The 17,385-nt window shown below is 49.4% G+C and overlaps 1 protein-coding gene across 5 annotated transcripts in view; it reads left to right on the forward strand.

Annotated features, from left to right (window-relative positions):
• The window catches only part of CABIN1 (calcineurin binding protein 1), a 99,968-nt gene that overhangs the window by 15,247 nt on the left and 67,336 nt on the right, over positions 1–17,385 (forward strand). For 3 of the 5 annotated variants that reach the window (XM_064168865.1, XM_064168862.1, XM_064168863.1), the window contains exons 20-26: positions 1,783–1,944; positions 3,973–4,179; positions 4,568–4,713; positions 5,042–5,303; positions 6,141–6,401; positions 7,207–7,358; positions 8,984–9,162. In XM_064168865.1, coding sequence (XP_064024935.1) covers positions 1,783–1,944; positions 3,973–4,179; positions 4,568–4,713; positions 5,042–5,303; positions 6,141–6,401; positions 7,207–7,358; positions 8,984–9,162 — 1,369 coding nt within the window. The remainder of the gene's footprint in view (positions 1–1,782; positions 1,945–3,972; positions 4,180–4,567; positions 4,714–5,041; positions 5,304–6,140; positions 6,402–7,206; positions 7,359–8,983; positions 9,163–17,385) is intronic. The other 2 variants (XM_064168864.1, XM_064168866.1) reach the window with 1 other exon arrangement.

The raw sequence follows: 17,385 nt of genomic DNA on the forward strand, positions 1-17,385 counted from the left end.
CCTCCCATGTGCTGTAAGTCAGCCTCAGTTCTGTGCTGTTAATCGGCCTCAGTTCTATTCAGGTCGACTTTTCTTTCACACAGGGATAGAAGGGATTTAAAACAATGGACTGAAGGAGGAAAGGGGAATACTATTTAACATGTGAGACATCTTCTAGAGAAGAGAAGGCTCCAAGGATCCCTTATAGTGGCTTTCCAGTATCTGAAGGGATTCTACAGGAAGGCTGAGGAGAGACTATTTGCAAGGTCTTGTAATGACAGGTCAAGGAGGAATGGGTTTAAACTGGCAGAGGGGAGATTCAAACTGAATGTTAGGAAGAAGTTCTTTCCAATGAGGGTGGTGAGACACTGGCACAGATTGCCCGGGAAGGTGTTCAAAGCTAGGTTAGATGAGGCCTTGAGCAACCTGTTCTGGTGGGAGCTGTCCCTGCCTATAGCAGGGAACTGGATTAAAGGAATTTGCCATTTGTTGTTGACCTTCCCAAGATTATTCCTCAAGTTCCAGTTGATACACAAGAAAACAAATTGCACCTGGCTGAAGGAGAATAATTCTGTGTGCACTGCTGGTTTCTCACTTTATCCCTAGCCAAGAAAGCCAAGTGCAGTCAGCTTCTCCCTGTGCAGGGTGCTAACAGCCTGGGAGAGCACCTGGCTGCTGGCAGAGCCCAGACAATGTGGTCCTGTGGCATTTCAGTGGCACTTTACAGCTTCAGCTTGACTTCATTGGAGTTTATTACCTCCAGCCAGCAGAAAATTGTCATTAGTTCTGCATACAGCTGCTCAGGAATCTCTTCATTTCTCTTTCAGTACTCCCTGGAGCTTATTAGGCACAGCTCAGTGCCAGATCCCATCTAGCTCCACGTTTGAGCAGCAGTGTGTCTAGGACAGTAATTTAGACATCCAGGAAGGCTGGCACAGAGAGCCTGAGGGGTTCTGCAGGGTTCAGCTCACCCCAGTAGGGCTGGAGATAATGAACAACGTCTGAAATGAGGCTGATTCTGTTGAGGACTATTGGACTATCTCTGCATCCTATTGTCCTCAGTCTCTGTGCTGTTGGGAGCATAGTGCTGGTGCACCTGAGCTGCCTTTCCATGAGTCTGCTGTGGGTGCAGAGGGCTGGTGCCAGTGCTCAGGCACTGTCACGAGGGTGGTATGTTCCCAGAGGTGAGCTTGCTCTCAGATACAGCACTGCCCATCTCTGTCTGTCTACCATGCCTGTGCCTGCAGCCTGGGGAGGCTGCTAGCGTGTCCTGTGAACCTGGGTAAACCACAGGTAGTTGAGAGCTGTGAATGAATTTGCTGCTAAATCTTCACAAACATCACCAGGGCTTTGAGCAAAATCTTCACTGTTCAGTCTCAGAACTGCTGCCTTCTTAAACTAAAATATCATCTGGAGTAGTGAGCACAGAAACTTAGTTTTCAGAGACCAGAGGGTGTTGGAAGGGTAAGGAAAGACACAGATAAAATGAGATGGGTAGTGGGAACAGAAGCACAGCTTTGACAGTGCTAAACACAAGTGCTTCCCAGGCTGCTATGAAATGATCATGGGCTGTAGGTGAATTGCCTGCTCGAGTGCGTTGGCTCAGTGGTGGCTGAAGGTGATGTGCGTGAGGAGGTGTTAATGTGCAGTTAAGTCCTTGAGCAGCAGTCAGAGTGTGACTTCCTGGAACAATTGGGGGGAAATGTAAGAAGAGGTCTGTGGAAGAGGTCAAGGTGGAAGCAGTTTAACTGGGCAAAAGATTGCAGATGATTTTTTTTTGCCTTGGTAATTTTGATGTTGTAGGTTCAGGTACTACAAAAAGAGCTTGCAGCATCCACTTCTGAGGATACTCATCCATACAAAGAAGAGCTGGAAACAGCCTTGGAGCAGTGTTTCTATTGTCTGTATGGCTTCCCTAGCAAAAAAAGCAAAGCAAGGTACCTAGAGGAGCATTCAGTACAGCAGGTAAGAGGTCTGCTTTCTGATGTCCGTGGCATACTCTGGGGTGCTGAGGGATGTGCTCTGCTTTGGCTGTAATGCACCTTAGTGTATTTTGCTGCCCCTTAATGTGTTTTCTAGAAAGATAACTCATTTCCTTCTAAAGTCTCTGTGGTTTCATATATTGTAGAACATAAACTTGTTAGAAAATATGGGAGCTTTTATGACTATCATAGAATGGGTTGGGTTGGAAGGAACCTCCAAAGGGCATCCAGTCTAACCCCTGCACTCAGCGGGGACACCTCCACTAGAGCAGGTTGCTCAGAGTCTTGTCCAGCCTGACCTTGAATCTCTCTAGGGTTGGGGCCTCAACTACCTCCCTGGGCAACCTGTTGCAGTGTTCCAGCACCCTCCTGGTGCAGAACTTGTTCCTCACATCCAATCTCAATCTGTTCTGCTCTCATTTCAAGCCATTGCCCCTGGTCCTGTCCCTGCAGGCCTTTGGGAACAGTCCCTCTGCAGCCTTCTTGTAGCTGGAGGGTACTGGAGGGTTGCTATTAGGTCTCCCTGGAGCCTTCTCTTCTCCAGGCTGAACACCCCCAGCTCCCCCAGCCTGTCCTCACAGCAGAGGTGCTCTGGCCCCAGTGATTAAATGCTGCTATTGTCTTTTCACAGTAGTCTGCCATTTGATCCTATCCACAAAGTGATGTTATTGAGCCATGACTTTCCTGTCTTCAACAGAGAAGAAGTTCACGTTTGAGGAAAATTAGAGAGGAAAAAGTCAGCTTGAGAGAAGAGAGCTGCAGTCAACCTTGCAGTTTATGAGAGTGAAAAGTGTCACTGTTTAAAATTATGCAAGTAAATGAAATTGTAGCTTGGTTTGAAATCTGTGACAGTAAATATCTGGTAGCTGTTACTGAGCAGTGTGTGCACTTCAGTTGAATTTGGAGGAAGAACAACTGCAGAAGGGAAGGGACAGGAAAAGCAGGTCAGCAGTCCTCTGCTTTGGAACATCACTGATCTTGTTCCAAAGCCTTCAATGGTTTTGGCATTTACCTAATCATAGAATTATGAATTAAAAGAGGTTTCCTGCAAGCATAACAATTGTCTGGCTGCTTTGAGCAGACCTGGTTCCAATACACAAATGCTGCTCTTGTTGCTCACTGAATATTTGTCAATTCTGACACATTTACCTGCTACAAAAATGAAGATAATGACTGAGAGAAAGGGAAGCATAAATAGATTCCACTCTGCTTCCCCCTGCACTGAATCTGTTACATGTTAGCAGTTCTAGATTGAACAGTTGTTACTGCAATCATTGGCAATTTGATCTTGAGTGCTGCAGCTTCCTTGCTTTGAGCACCAAGCCAAATGCACTTTAAGGAGCAAGAGGAACAGCAGGAGTAAAACTTAGCCCAGCAGAAGTGAACTGTAAATGTTTTTTTCTCCCTTCAAGAAAGGGGAATCTGAGGAATACATTTTGGGAGTACCTTTCTCTGAACAGTCTGAAGGCTTTTTTTCCCCTTTATTGATTTCTTCTTTTTCATATTTAGTCATTATTCAGTATTTTGTTCTTATTTGAGTTTGAAGATGTAGAGCTTTTCTCCTCCATATCTTAGCCATGATCTCAGTGTCACTCAGGATTCATGGAATCCCAGACTGGCTCAGCTTGGAAGGGACCTTAGAGCTCATCTCCTCACCATGGGCAGGGACACCTCTTACCTAGACCTGGCTGCACAAAGCCTAACTGAGAAGATTTTTGCAATTGATTCTTGCTTTTAAAGGCCTTTCCTGGGCATTTCTGCTAAGGAGGAAGAATGGCTTTGTGTTTCAGTGAGCTGCACTAAGTCACAGCCCATAGCTTAGCCTTTTAAAGCAGTGAGCAGCAGAGCTAATGCTGCCTTCATTTTGTTCTTGGGAGGTTTCATTTGTTTCCTGCTAGAGCAGTCTCTTTGTCCTTCCAAACTAGAAAGCCCCAGAACCTCAGCATTAGTAGGCTTTGCAAGTCTGCAATCTGAGGTAATATTTTTCACCTCTCCTCTACCTCCTCTTCAGGTTGATCTAACGTGGGAAGATGCTTTGTTCATGTTTGAATATTTTAAGCCTAAGACTCTTCCAGAATTTGATAGCTACAAAACCAGCACAGTTTCTGCTGACTTGGCCAACCTTTTGAAGAAGACTGCTACGATTGTCCCTCGAACAGACAAACCTATGCTGAGCCTGGATGCTGTATCTGCCTACATTGAAGGAACATGCAGCAAGGTCGAGTTGCCTGTCTTTAAACACAGTTAATTGAAAGCAGTGAAAGTGCTTGTGGCTGTTTTTCTGTTGACTCTGACAGTTTGGGGAATGATTTCTTTCATGATGCTGGATTTCTGCAGGTAGTTGTGTTTAATATCAGAATGGCATCACCAAATAGACTTGGCATGGCAAGATGTGGTCTTAATTAATGCTGCAGTAATTACTAGGAAGTCAGTGTGAGGTGTTCATGAGAGCTTGTAAGTGCTCTGTCTACCTGTGGAATGCTTCTGCTGTTTTCATATGTAATGTGTCTCTGTTCTGTGACCAAGAGGCTGCCTGCCCTAGAAGGCAGAAGCAGCTCATCTCGCAGGGAGGGCTGAATCTGGAGCTGTCTTCTGTTGACTTTCAGGCCCCCTCTCTCCCGGACGGTGCAGACTATTCCCCACCAGTGGTGACTGAGCTCTACTATCTTCTGGCAGACTATCACTTCAAGAACAAGGAACAGTCAAAGGCCATTAAATTTTACATGCATGACATTTGTATTTGTCCAAACAGGTCAGTACTGCTGAACCCTGCTGCACAGCAGTCCTTCTTCCCACTTCTTTCAGCCAGCCCCTAACAATGTGTGGCTCTGTGGCCTGCTTTTCATGTGTGACGGTTTACTGGGGACAGGACTTGATAGCAAAGCATTTGAATCTAATCAGTGTGATGTAGGCATTCCAGCCTCTGTTCTGCTCTGACAGGAAGGGGAGATGCAGAAATCTCTTTTGAGAGAGCATGGAAAAAGAACAGGAAGCTGTGGAAGTAACAAAATGAGCCTGGGTTTTCAGTCGGTGTCATGCCAAGGGGGAAGGGTTCATGTGCTGTCCTCCTGCTCGCCTAGGTTTGACTCGTGGGCTGGCATGGCTCTGGCTCGAGCAAGTCGCATCCAGGACAAGCTGAACTCCAATGAGCTGAAAAGTGATGGCCCAATCTGGAAGCACTCCACTCCTGTCCTGAACTGCTTCAAGCGAGCCCTGGAGATCGACAGCTCCAACCTCTCCCTGTGGATCGAGTACGGCACCATCTCCTACGCCCTGCACTCCTTTGCTTCCCGGCAGCTGAAGCAGTGGAAAGCAGAACTGCCCCCAGAAGTGGTGCAGCAGGTGGGGTCTAGCTAAGAGCAGAATGGAGTTGTTCATGTTTTAAGTGCTCTTCTGTCCTTGGGAGTTAAGATAATCACAGCTCTGGAGGGGCAAGACAGGTTTGCTAGATGTTTATGTTGGTAAGGGAATGGAACATCTCTCTTAGGAAGAGAGCCCGAGGGAGCTGGGGCTCTTCAGCTTGGAGAAGGGGAAGCTCAGAGGTGACCTCATCAGTGTTCATAAATATGTGCAGGGTGAGTGCCAGGAGGCTGGGGCCAGGCTCTGCTGGGTGATGCCCAAGGACAGCACAAGGGGCAGTGGTGGAAGCTGAGGCAGAGGAAGTTTCATGTAAACATGAGGAGAATTTTTTTTCCCTGTGAGGGTGACAGAGCCCTGGCACAGGCTGCCCAGGGGGGTTGTGGTGTCTCCCTCTCTGGAGATATTCAAACCCTGCCTGGATGTGTTCCTGTGTAATCTGCTCTGGGTGATGCTGCTGTGACAGGGGGATTGGACTGGATGAGCTTTGGAGGTCTCTTCCAGCCCCTGACACTCTGTGATTCAGTGTTTGTTTGCTTTCAGGTTTACATTTATTTGCCACATTCTTACCCTTCTTACTGGTTGATTCTGGGGTTTGTGTCAGCATTTGCTAGAACGAACAGAAAGCCTTCTTGGGGCATGTTCTGGGGTCCTCAGCGTGTGCTTGATGCTTTTGGACACCTTTTCTGTCTTTTCAGTTGCCAGTGTTTGCAGTGCTGTCTGTTGCTCGTGCATGCTGATGTGCAGGGCTGCGTTTTTAGGGTTTGCCAGCCCAGCCCCGGTGCACTGATGTTCTGTTGTCCATGCTTGGTCCAAGCACAGATGGAGGAGCGCCGAGACAGCATGCTGGAGACAGCCAAAGTGTGCTTCACCTCAGCAGCTCGCTGCGAGGGCGACGGCGACGAGGAGGAGTGGCTTATTCACTACATGCTGGGCAAGATTGCAGAGAAGCAGAAGCAGCCTCCTGTCGTCTACCTGCTTCATTACAAGCAGGCAGCTCATTACCTGCATGAGGAGGCTGCTCGCTACCCTAAGAAGATTCACTACCATAACCCACCAGAACTTGCCATGGAAGCACTGGAGGTAACAGGAGGTTAAAAGCTTGGGCCTGAAAGCTGCCTCCTCTGCAGAGAGTGGTGCCAGCTGCTGGGGTGTCCTGGGGTCAGCCGTGGCTGAGGGGCTCTAGATTTAGGTTGGCCATCAGGAGGAAGCTCTTTACAATGGGAGTGGTAAGGTACAGGAACAGGTTGCTCAGGGATGTGGTTGAGGCTCCATCCCTGCAGACATTTCAGGATCATACTTGATGTGGCAGCCTGCTCTAGTTGGAGGTGTCCCTGCTGACTGCAGGGGGTTAGGCAAGATGACCTTTGAGGGTCCCTTCCAACCCATTGCAATCTGAGAAGCTGTGGACTTGGAGAATGAAATGCAGTCCTTTACTTAGGATGGTTTTGTTTTAAAGACACTTATGTATACAGCCTTGGTCCTGGACAGATTTTCTACTTCCAGATTCAGCTACTCAGTCAGTTTTTATCCAAATCAAATCTGGAGAGGTTTCAGAAGCACCTCACAGCTGGGAAAGCAGAAATACATGCATGAGTTGGGGTGGTAGTCACAACTCCTCTGCTCTCACTGTGCTGTCTGGTGAAAGCACATCAGGGATGCAGCAGCTCTGCTTTCATTGTTGTGTTCATAGCTTGCAGTTAAGAGAGGTTCTGCAGTCTCCAACTCTTGTAATTGACAAGCATCTCTGAGAGGCAGGAAGAGTCCTGTGTGGTCAGTTTGGGCAGCAGGTGACTGTCTTTGCTGACTCCTCCAGTTCCTGCAGAGAGGAGACTCTTGTGCAACACTGTCAATTCTTTGCTGACCAAATGCACTTTGTGTTTTCCAGGTGTACTTTCGACTTCATGCTTCCATTCTGAAACTGGTGGGGAAGTCAGACTCTGGAGTAGATGCAGAGATACTGCTTAGCTTCATGAAAGAGGCTTCTGAGGGACCATTTGCTAGGGGTGAGGAGAAGAACACCCCAAAAGTTGCAGAAAAGTGAGTGCTCATCTCTAGGACTGAAACAAACTACTGCACAGTAACTGATGAAAATGAAGCTGAATGAAAGCTAAACAAAAGCAAGGGGCAAAATGAATTCTGCTGTCTGCAGTGTGCAGCTATCATGAGCACTAACATCACTGCTCTGAGGTCTTCTCAGCCAGTGGGAAGGGAAAACCAGAACAATTTGGATCTTGTGATCTACTCTGAAGACATTGCTTTTGTTTATTAGTTAATTACTTTTTCCACCTGTTAACCAGTGGAAGGGTAGATGGTCTGGATTGTAAAGCATTAGACACTTCAGTCCTCATCCTTGCTTTAGCAACTCCAAAGTAAGGAATGTTTTTCTGTTGGCCAGTGGCAAGGCAGGAATATGACCTGTGCTAGAAACCCATCAGTTACAGTGCCTTAGAATCATTAGGGCTGGAGAAGACCTCTAGGATCAGCAGTCCCAACCTTCTTCACAACACCACCATAGCTCTTAAACCATGTCCCAAAGTGCCATGTCCACACATTTGAACACCTCCAGGGGTGGTGACTCCCACACCGACTTGGGCAGCCTGTTCCAATCCCTGATCACTCTTGCAGCAAGGAGAGTTTTCCTACTTTCCAACCTTAACCTCCCCTGGCACAATTTCAGGCCATTTAATCTTGTCCTTTTGTTAGCTACTTGGGAGTTAGTACCTTGGAAGCTTCTTTCAGGTAGCTGTGGAGAGTAGTATGGTTGGTAGGCTCTGCTGAGTGGACTGGGGATGCTGCAAGAAATCCAGGCTGGGTGAGGAATGGCTGAGAGCAGCCTGGAGGAACAGGACCTGGGGGTCTGGGGTGAGGAAAAGCTCAACAGGAGCCTGCAGTGTGAGTGCAGCCCAGACACAACCCTGTGCTGGGCTGCAGCCAGAGCAGTGTGGGCACAGGGCAAGGGAGGGGATTCTGCCCCTTGGCTCTGCTCTCCTCACACCCCACCTGCAGCCCTGGGGGCAGTTCTGGAGCCCCCAGCACAAGCAGCACATGGAAGTGTTGGAGCCAGTCCAGAGGAGGCCACAAAGGTGCTGAGAGGGCTGCAGTAGCTCTGCTTGAGGCCAGGCTGAGAGAGTTGGGGCTGTGCAGGCTGGAGAAGAGAAGGCTTGGAGTGGCCTTGCAGGATCTGAAGGGGGCTCTAGGAGGGCTGGGGAGGGACTATTGAGATGGTCTGGTAAGGCCAGGACAAGGAGGAAAGGATTTGAACTGGCAGAGAGGAAACTGAAACTAGATGTTAGGAAAGGGTTCTTTAGAGTGAGGGTGGTGAGACACTGGCATAGGTTGAGGGTGGTGAGACACTGGCACAGGTTTCCCAGGGAGGTTGTGGAGCACAGAATCACCCAATGTGATCTTTGATCACATTGGGTGATTCTGTGCTCCACAACCTCCCTGGAAGTGTTCAAGGCCAGGCTGGATGAGGCCTTGAGTGACCTGTTGTAGTGGGAGGTGTCCCTGCCTATTGCGGGGGGGGTGGTTTGGAAGTGGCTGAACTTTGAGGTCCTTTCCAACCTAAACCATTCCATGCTTCTGATTTGTCTCTTTTGTTCCCTGTGTGTGCCCCTGGCATCTTGGCACTGCTGATCTTCTCTGTCTCTTGCCCCTCCCAGAGAAAAGGCTTGTATGATTGATGAGGACTCTCACTCTTCAGCCGGGACAGTGCCGGGCCCTGGGACTTCCCTGCCCTCCTCCTCTGGTCCAGGTCTGACATCCCCACCTTACACAGCCACTCCAGTTGACCACGATTACGTCAAATGTAAAAAAGCCAGCCAGCAGGCCACGCCGGATGGTACAGTCCTGTTCTCACTTCTGGCAGCACGCAGAGGTGCCCTGAGCACGGGGGGTTCGGCCAGGAACGAGCCTTGCGCTCCTTCCGCGGGGGGAGAAGGGTCTGCGGTACCACGGGCAATATTGAGGTTCATTTACTTGCCTGAAGTCGGTGCTTGGAATAGAATCCATGTACAGAGCTTTAAGTAGAAAAGCCAGAGCTGGCACCTGCCTCCCCTGGCACCTGTCAGTCACACAGGCAGCGCTGATAGGGGCCCGCCGCTGGCTGCGCCCTCGCCGAGGTTTGCCACGTTGCGGCGCTGGCTTCGTTCTGCGGAGCTAAGTGCCTGTCTGAGGTTGTTAAGGAGGAGCTGGGTTCAGCCTTTGGCAGCCTGGTGCCTGGGGAAATTCGGTCTGTGCCTGAAACAACGCAACCCAAAGCAGTCTTGCTTGCTTTTGGCAGGAGGCAGGTGGCAGCTCCTTTGAGTATCTGGTGTATTAGCATGGAGTGATTTGCATGACAGTCCAGTAGCCTTCATCTTTTACTTTGTCATTTTACAGTGGCTGCTCAGCAGCTCAGCTCTGGAGAATCTAAAGCAGTGCAATCCAGAACTGGCTTAGAAATGCAGAAGGGATGGGGGGGGCACAGTGGTACTGAAGATTTGGCTGTGTGTATATAGTAGAAGCTAAGTTATTCTTTAGGTAACCTGACATTATTATTTAGCTGGAATTCTACTCTCATTCCACTCTTCTGGCCATTTGTTTATCCTTCTGGATCTGTGACCATCAGCACTCATGGAATCACAGAGTGCTAGGGGTTGGGAGGGAACAGTCCAACTAGGTGGTCACTCAAGATGACCCACTGAAGAAGGGGTAAAATGTCTGCAGTGTAGAGCATATGGGAGGCCCCACAGAAGCACTTTGCTTGGCAAGAATTTCTGTCCTGAGGGTGAGCTGCTGCCTGGTGTCATTTCGGGAAGGAGAGTGATTTGGAGAGAACTTTGACAGAGTTTTGAAGCAAAGAGAGTCCAAGGGAGGGCCACAAGGGTGATGAGGGGCCTGGAGCACTGCTTGATGAGGAGAGGCTCAGGGACCTGGGGCTGCTGAGTCTGGAGAAGAGAAGACTGAGAGGGGATTTAATCAATGTCTATAACTATCTGAGGGCTGGGGGCCAGGAGGGGGGGACAGGCTCTGCTCACTGCTCCCTGGGCTAGGACAAGCAGCAGTGGATGGAAGCTGCAGCACAGCAGGTTCCAGCTCAGCACAAGGGGGAACTTCTTGCCTGGCAGGGTCCCAGAGCCCTGGCACAGGCTGCCCAGAGAGGCTGTGGAGTCTCCTTCTGTGGAGCCATTCCAGGCCTGTCTGGATGTGTTCCTGTGTGCCCTGAGCTGGGTTGTCTGGTCCTGCTCTGGCAGGGGGTTGGACTCAGTGATCTCTTTGGGTCCCTTCCAGCCCCTGGCATCCTGTGAGCCTGTGAACTCTGCAAGGTGAATTTCCTCTTTTGCTGGTGAGGCTGCCAGAGGTTCCTTCAGCTCTGTCTGATGGGTGGAGGAGAACTCATTGGGTTCCTGTGTGCATTTGTGTGAGGAGCCATTGGCTGGCCTGCGCCGGCAGCACGGGGCTGTGTGGCTGGGAATGGCTGGGTCGGGCTCAGGCTCTTGGGGCAGCCTCTCGGTGCCTTTTGCCACAGCAAACGCAGAGAGGAGCAAATGTGTCAAGATTTCCTCAGTGATAGTCCCTCTGAGAAGCAGTTTTGCCTGAGTCCACATCTGCCTAGGTCCTGAAGACTGCAGAGATGTTCCCAGGGGATACATAAATTAGGCAAATATTCCAACATGTGTCATTAGTGCATTCCCTCAGAATAAGATATTATGGGCTGTGGCATGCTAATTGCCCAGTGGGGAGTGAAGCTGGCTGCTTAGCAAAGCCTGAAGGTGCAAGCTAAGGGATGCCTACCTCTGCCAGGGCTGAAGCAGCAGTTCTGGGGCTGCCAGCTTAGCCTAGCTGGGAGTGGGCTCTGCTGCTGCCAAAGCAATTCAGCATGTCAGCTGCTGAAAGAAGCAAGGTTAGGGTGAGCTTTAGGCAGGCTGTGTGTAGCCATGAGAAGTAGAATGGCAAAGCACTGCATCATTCAGAGTGTTTAGTAAGTTGCTGACACAACTACACTCTGGATGCAGCAGACTGCAGAGCCCCAGGAAGCTGGAGTTCCTGCTTGGGGCTGCTGCAGATGGAAGGAGGGCTAACAGCCTGAGCAGTGCTCACAAGTCTCCCACTTTTGTCTCCTTACAGACACTGTGCTCCTCAACATGCATTTGCATTTTACTTGTACTAAAATACGTACCTCTGAAGTAAAATGTTCTTGACACCTGACATGCAGCCACCTCACTGAAGGAAGCTGCTGCCTGCATTTTCATTGTACCACTCCTAAAAGCAGCAGGAAAATACTCAGCATTAGACTGCTCTCTAGATTTTACTTTTACCATTCTGACAGCAAGAGGAGCATGTCCAGGTTGTTGTTCTCAGAATGAACAGTTTGGCTTCAGCTCAGCCTGGGTGTTTGTTCTTTCTGAGGCCTGACAATATTCTTATTTGCTCTGACTCTTGCCATCAGATCAGATTGGTACTGGTCACAGAATCATAGAATGGGTTGGGTTGGTAAGGACCTCCAGAGGGCATCCAGTCCAATCCCTTGCAGCCAGCAGAGACATCCTCCACTAGAGCAGGTTGCTCAGACCCTTGTCCAGCCTGACCTTGAATCTCCCCAGGGATGGGGCCTCAGCTGCCTCCATGAACAACCTGTTGCAGTTTTCCAGCACCCTCGTGGTACAGAACTTGTTCCTAACATCCAGTCCAAATCTCTTTCATCACTGCAGGCCTCTGCAAACAGTTCCTCTGCAGCCTTCTTGGGGTGCCCTTCAGGTACTGGAAGACTGCTCCAAGGTCTCCCTGGAGACAAAATAACAGCATTTAGCAGCATCTCACCTACAAATTTCTCTACACAAGCAAGCTTGCTAGTTGAGATCCCTGTCCCTGCTGGTCTGCAAGAGCTCTTTGACCATTTTTTTTTCATGCTGTGCTTCAGGAAAACACATCCCAGGAAGAGAGAGAGAAGGAATTAGGTTGGTTTGTCTCGGGAGGAGAAGACTAAGGGGGCACATGACAGAAGTGGAACTTAACCACTGTCAAAAGCTGTATGAAAAGTCAGAGGCAAAAGCCAGGATTCCCATGCCCCTGGGAGACAGAACAGACAGTGTTAGACTTCAATTGCATTTTCAAGCTGGACATTAGAAAGCAGTGTTAAGGTAGTGACTGGAAATCAAGTGAAAGACTCTCAGTGTGTCCTGTGGAGAGCAGAGCACTGCAACACCTCAGCACCGGGATTCTTCACAAAGTGCTCCTACAGCCAGCTGCCAGGAGTGGTGCAGCTGTGATTTATCCTGATGGGAAAGGGACTGGATTAGACAAACCCTTTGCAGTTCCTCTGAGCCCAGTTGTCTCTGAGATGTATGGCCTTTGTGGGGTATTTAATTTGTTTGGGTTTTCCTCTTCTCCTTTTTTTTAACGAGGTGCCCAGCTCTGGCCTGGAGAGCAGCAAACTCTCACTGCAGGCAGGAAACAGTTACTGTCCAGCCATCTTTCCTTGAAAATACTGGGACCTTGGTGTTGAAGCATTCATCTGTAGATACATAAAGGTCTGAGGGCAGGCTTATTTCACACAGGTGATGTTTAAAGGTGCCATGATAGCCCTGCAGCTCTCCAGCACGTTTTGCTGCTGAAAAAAGCTGGCCAGGAGCTGCAGAAAGCCTTGCTGGAGTGGAGAGCGTTGAAAAACTTTACACCCAGTGAGTGCTGCTGTGTTATTAGTTTGAAATCATGTACTAAATGGAAATAGGAGAGAGAAACCAGTAAATACAGCTTGTAAAGTAACTAAACTTCTTTTCCTGGTGGCAGCTGCTAGCACACATCTCCTTCAAGGAGCCAGCAGCTTTGCTGAGTGGCAGCTGGGATTTGCTGGCTGAGGAGCTGCTCTCCCACGTGTAAAAGAGGCAGCTTCCTGTCTCTTTACTTGTCCTTCCATTCAGCAGCTTCTTTTCCTTTCTCCTGATAATCCTGTCTTTTCTGTCATCACCCCTGCCCGTTGCTATTTTGTAGCCCTCCAAAGTGAAAACTTGCATCTGACAGCAGAAGCCTGAGGTTTAGGCTCTTTAAATTCTCCAAGAGCAAAGTAGGAAGCAGGAGAAAAGCGGAAGTCAGCAGGGACCAAGCCTTAGTGTTACCTGGGCTGACACCGTATTTGCACAGCTGTTGTGTCCCAGAGCAGATGTGCTGAGTGCCCTTTAAGCAGGCTGGGTGTATGCAGTCAGTTCAGGCTTCAGGCAGGTTCCATTTCCCCACGTTTGTTATGAGGTCTTCTTGCTGTGCTGTGCCTCTGTCACGTTGCCACTCAACTCCATCCATGTAGCCACAGTGGGGTGCAGGTGGTGTGTTGGGGAGCCATTGCTGTTGCAGTGTGAACATGTCCTGTTGTTGGAGTCTCCATCCATACCACGTAGTGTGTTGTGTGTAGTTAGATGTGATTGTCCTCTTCTTGTGTGTGTCTGTCCTTGCCTGATTGCTTTGCAACCAATATTGCCCGTGCTGCCTCTAACCTTTACACAAATCTCTGTTCCCCAGGCATCCTCTTCCTGCTTTTACCTGTCACGGCTTGCTTTTAATAATTGGCCAAACCTGCATGATAAACTCACTGGGAAAGGCTCCTTGCTTCATGCTGTGGGAGAAGTCTCACTTCATAGTTTGTTGGTCTGCAAATGTTATGAAGATGCAGAGTGTTTTCTAAACGGGGTTCTCGGCGTCCTGATGAGACAAAGGTGACCTCTGAGAGACGTTTTGCCCCAGGTGCTCCTCGCTCCTGCCAGACTAAATCAGCTGCTGAGGTCAGGTGGAGGTTTCTGTGCATGAAAAGAGCATTCCCGTTGCATTTTGGAACGGTCAAATCTTAGCCTCCAAAATTCTCTGCAGCAGTTCAAAATGAAATCCTTTGGTCTGCAGTGCATAACCTGTCCTGGCACACGGCTGCTCACGGGGGCTGCACGCTGGACTAGATGAATAATGAACCGCACCCAGTTTGCTCCAGTTTTACTTTACCCCAATTTAACCTCCCTCTGATGAGTGGAAGTATCACACTGCCAGTGTGAGGCAATGTGGAGAGGATTTGAGTAACCAAATGGAACACTGATGAGGCAGCCTGTGGCTCTACAGCTGCAGACAGAAGAGGGCTGCAAGTTAGGGAAGCGCATTCAGTGTTCGGGTGCAGACCAAAGATAGGCTCTCATCTTTGCCTCATGTCACAAGAGAACTCCCTTTAAGCATTCAGAGCACTTGCTGGCCTCAAGGAACCAAGCTGCTGCCATGCAAATCTCTGCAGGCTTTTTCTTGTTTGTTGATAATAATGTGCAAGTGCCTTCTGATAGAGAGCTGAATGTTGTCTTCTGTTGTGGGTGGAATCTGTCTCAAGGATGAGCCTTGTGTGATACATCATGTTTCTGACTGCAGAGCAGTGGAGAGAAATGCTCAGACATGCAAGCAAGGAGAGGAAGGGGGGCAGGCAGGACTGAAAGGGAGTCTCTGCATCCACAGCCTTTATTACTTGAGACAAGATGATGATTTTTTCATAATCTGTGCTTAGTTATTCATAAGCTCTGAGCTGTGCAGGAGGCTCTCTCTTTACAGTAAACTGAGTTACCAGGTGTGTGTGGCTCTGTAGAAGAGCTTTCTGTGCCACTCGGCTCTGATTCCTGACTTGCAGTGATTGCCACATTTCTGATACCTCCTCGCATGCCTGTGCTGTAGGTACAGCTCTTCCCTTTCCCACAGGTACAGCTGTTGGCCAGCAGAAGCCCTGTGGGCTCACTGAGCTCGTTACCTAAGCCCACGTGCAGATGTCTCAGAGGTCTTCTCCCTCCTCTGTTTAGTTTCTGGGAAGCCTCCAAGGCTGCAGGGCAGGCAGCAGGCTCGGGGAGCTGTATGGTAAGGGAGAGATGGAGTTCCTCACTCCGGCTGGCAGCACAGAGCTGTGCCTCAGCTCCTCTGAGAGCAGATGATGTAAGCTTGTACCAGGAGGGGTGCCACCTGGCCAGCACACTGGCATTGTGTCTGCTGCTTCAGGTCACCTCAGGTCTCTTCTCTTCCCTCCTTCAGCCCCGTGAGTGCACACAGTTCAGGGAACAAGGCCTGTCAGGGCTTGTGGTGCACGTGGGAGAGTGCTGGCACAGGGTCACAGCCAGGGAACTGCTGAGCCCTCTTTTTCCTGTGGCCTTTTAAAATGAAGTGCTGCTTTTTTCCCTCCAGCCCTCAGAGTTCATGCTTGTTGTTCAGTGTATTTTTAAAGCGTGGCACCCAAAAACAGACACCATAATTAAGCTTCATTTTCATTAGCACTCAGCAGAGCAGGGAGGCTTCTGTGTGCGTCTGTGAAGTTACTGATCACAGGCTGAGGTGTGCTGGGCTGCTGAGCTGCTTTGACAACAGCAGGAGAGTTTGGCCAGTTCTGCTCTGAGAATCGCTGATGTTTGCAGGCACATCTGGACAGATCTGCTGGCACCCACACTGCTCTTCTGCTGCTGTTAGCTTCTAGGTGCTTTGAGCTGCACTGCTGCATTTCTGCTCACCTGAATCCACGGCAGGTGCAGGCTGGCTGGCTGACAGCTTCCACCTTCTCCCCTTTTGCAGATAGGTGCCATGCTTTGCTTTCCATTCCCTGGAACTTGATTCATCCCTGGTGACTTCTGAGGAATGAATAACTGGTGGCTGCTGCTCACTTCTCCAGTGGTTTTCACAGTTTTCATCAGGCTTACTTGGTTTGAAAGCATCTACTGCTTTGAAGAAGTACCTCAAAGGACAGCAGATTGTCTCAGGAGCAGCCTTCCTCTGCTTCCCAGTGATTAATGAGCCCAGCGCTGCTGTCATGAAGTTGTTTGGGGTTAATGTACTGAGAGAAATGGAGGATAAAGGTGAATACTTCAACCTCTGCTCATTCTGGTAGCAACTTCAAACCGAGCTGAGGAGCTGATTGTCAGGAGCTATTGACAGTTGCTCCCCACAGGGACAAGCTTAGCATCATGGCTGCATCTGGAATGTGCCACCCTACCTCACTGCCTGTCCTTACGTGCCGGTAGTGCGGCGCAGCGTTGTGCTGACCTCCCATCACTGTTGCACGTAGGTCCAGCAGTTCTTGATCTACATTCCAGTGCTTCATCTGTCACCACCCACCCAGCAGAGCTGACCGCCAGGCTTGGGGCAGCATGCACAAGTTGGTTTTGAATTCCCTGGATGAGTAATTCAGCCTCTTTGCCACAGATGCAGAAACTTCCTTTAGAAAGCTATCAAGGGAGCCACTGTAAATGTTTCTCCTGATGCCAACCGGGAGTTGAGTCGTATCCATTTGTACCACAGCACAGTATTAAAGCTTTATCCAGGAGTCATTTAAAGCTTGACTGACCTCTCTTCAGGACCCTTCTCTTCCCATTCTTTCTAATTACAGTCCTTCTGTATAGGACTTGTCGTCATTAACCAACTCTCTAACTTCCAATTAGGAAGCAAATGCTGCTCCTCCATTCCTTTTCAAGACAGAGTTTGATTAAGATCCGTTGCCTGAAAGGGAAGGCTTTCTTTGTGTGCTGGTGAAAAGCCTACAGAGTGCATGAGGTTTGGTTTCAGTGTGTTGGAATCCTAATAAGCAGAGCCTGATCTGCAAGCTGAAGGTCTGTAGAGGGATTTCTCTTAGTAAAATATATTCCTAGGAGGCTCTTAGCTCTCTGCTGCACCAGTGAAGTTCAGATGGAACAGGAGAAATGTAATGCAATGATCAGCTTGGCTCAGAGCAAGGGCTCTTGCTTCTTAAATCTTCTCTCTTAGCCTTATCAGGAGAATTAGTGGATAAGAATGGAAGTACCTGGAGGATGGATGGAACATTGGCTAAGCTATCCCTGTGTCCTCAGCAGAAACTGGGATCTCTTGGGCTATGGATTTAGAGAGAAGCGCCCGAGTTGGACACTAAAATGTCCTGGCACAGGGTTCCAGAAAACTGCCAGTTGCCAGCTCAGTGGCAGGCTGCTTGCATCTCTCTCTCTGTTGGAGGCACTAAGCTGTGCTCTTCACTCATGCAAGGTTGCTTCTGCCCCACCCTGGTGCAGCAGGACTTGCATTCCCTTGGCAGTTTGAAACACACGTGGAAGTATTCACTTGC

This window comes from Pogoniulus pusillus, chromosome 30, assembly GCF_015220805.1.
Source record: "Pogoniulus pusillus isolate bPogPus1 chromosome 30, bPogPus1.pri, whole genome shotgun sequence".
Taxonomy (NCBI): domain Eukaryota; kingdom Metazoa; phylum Chordata; class Aves; order Piciformes; family Lybiidae; genus Pogoniulus; species Pogoniulus pusillus.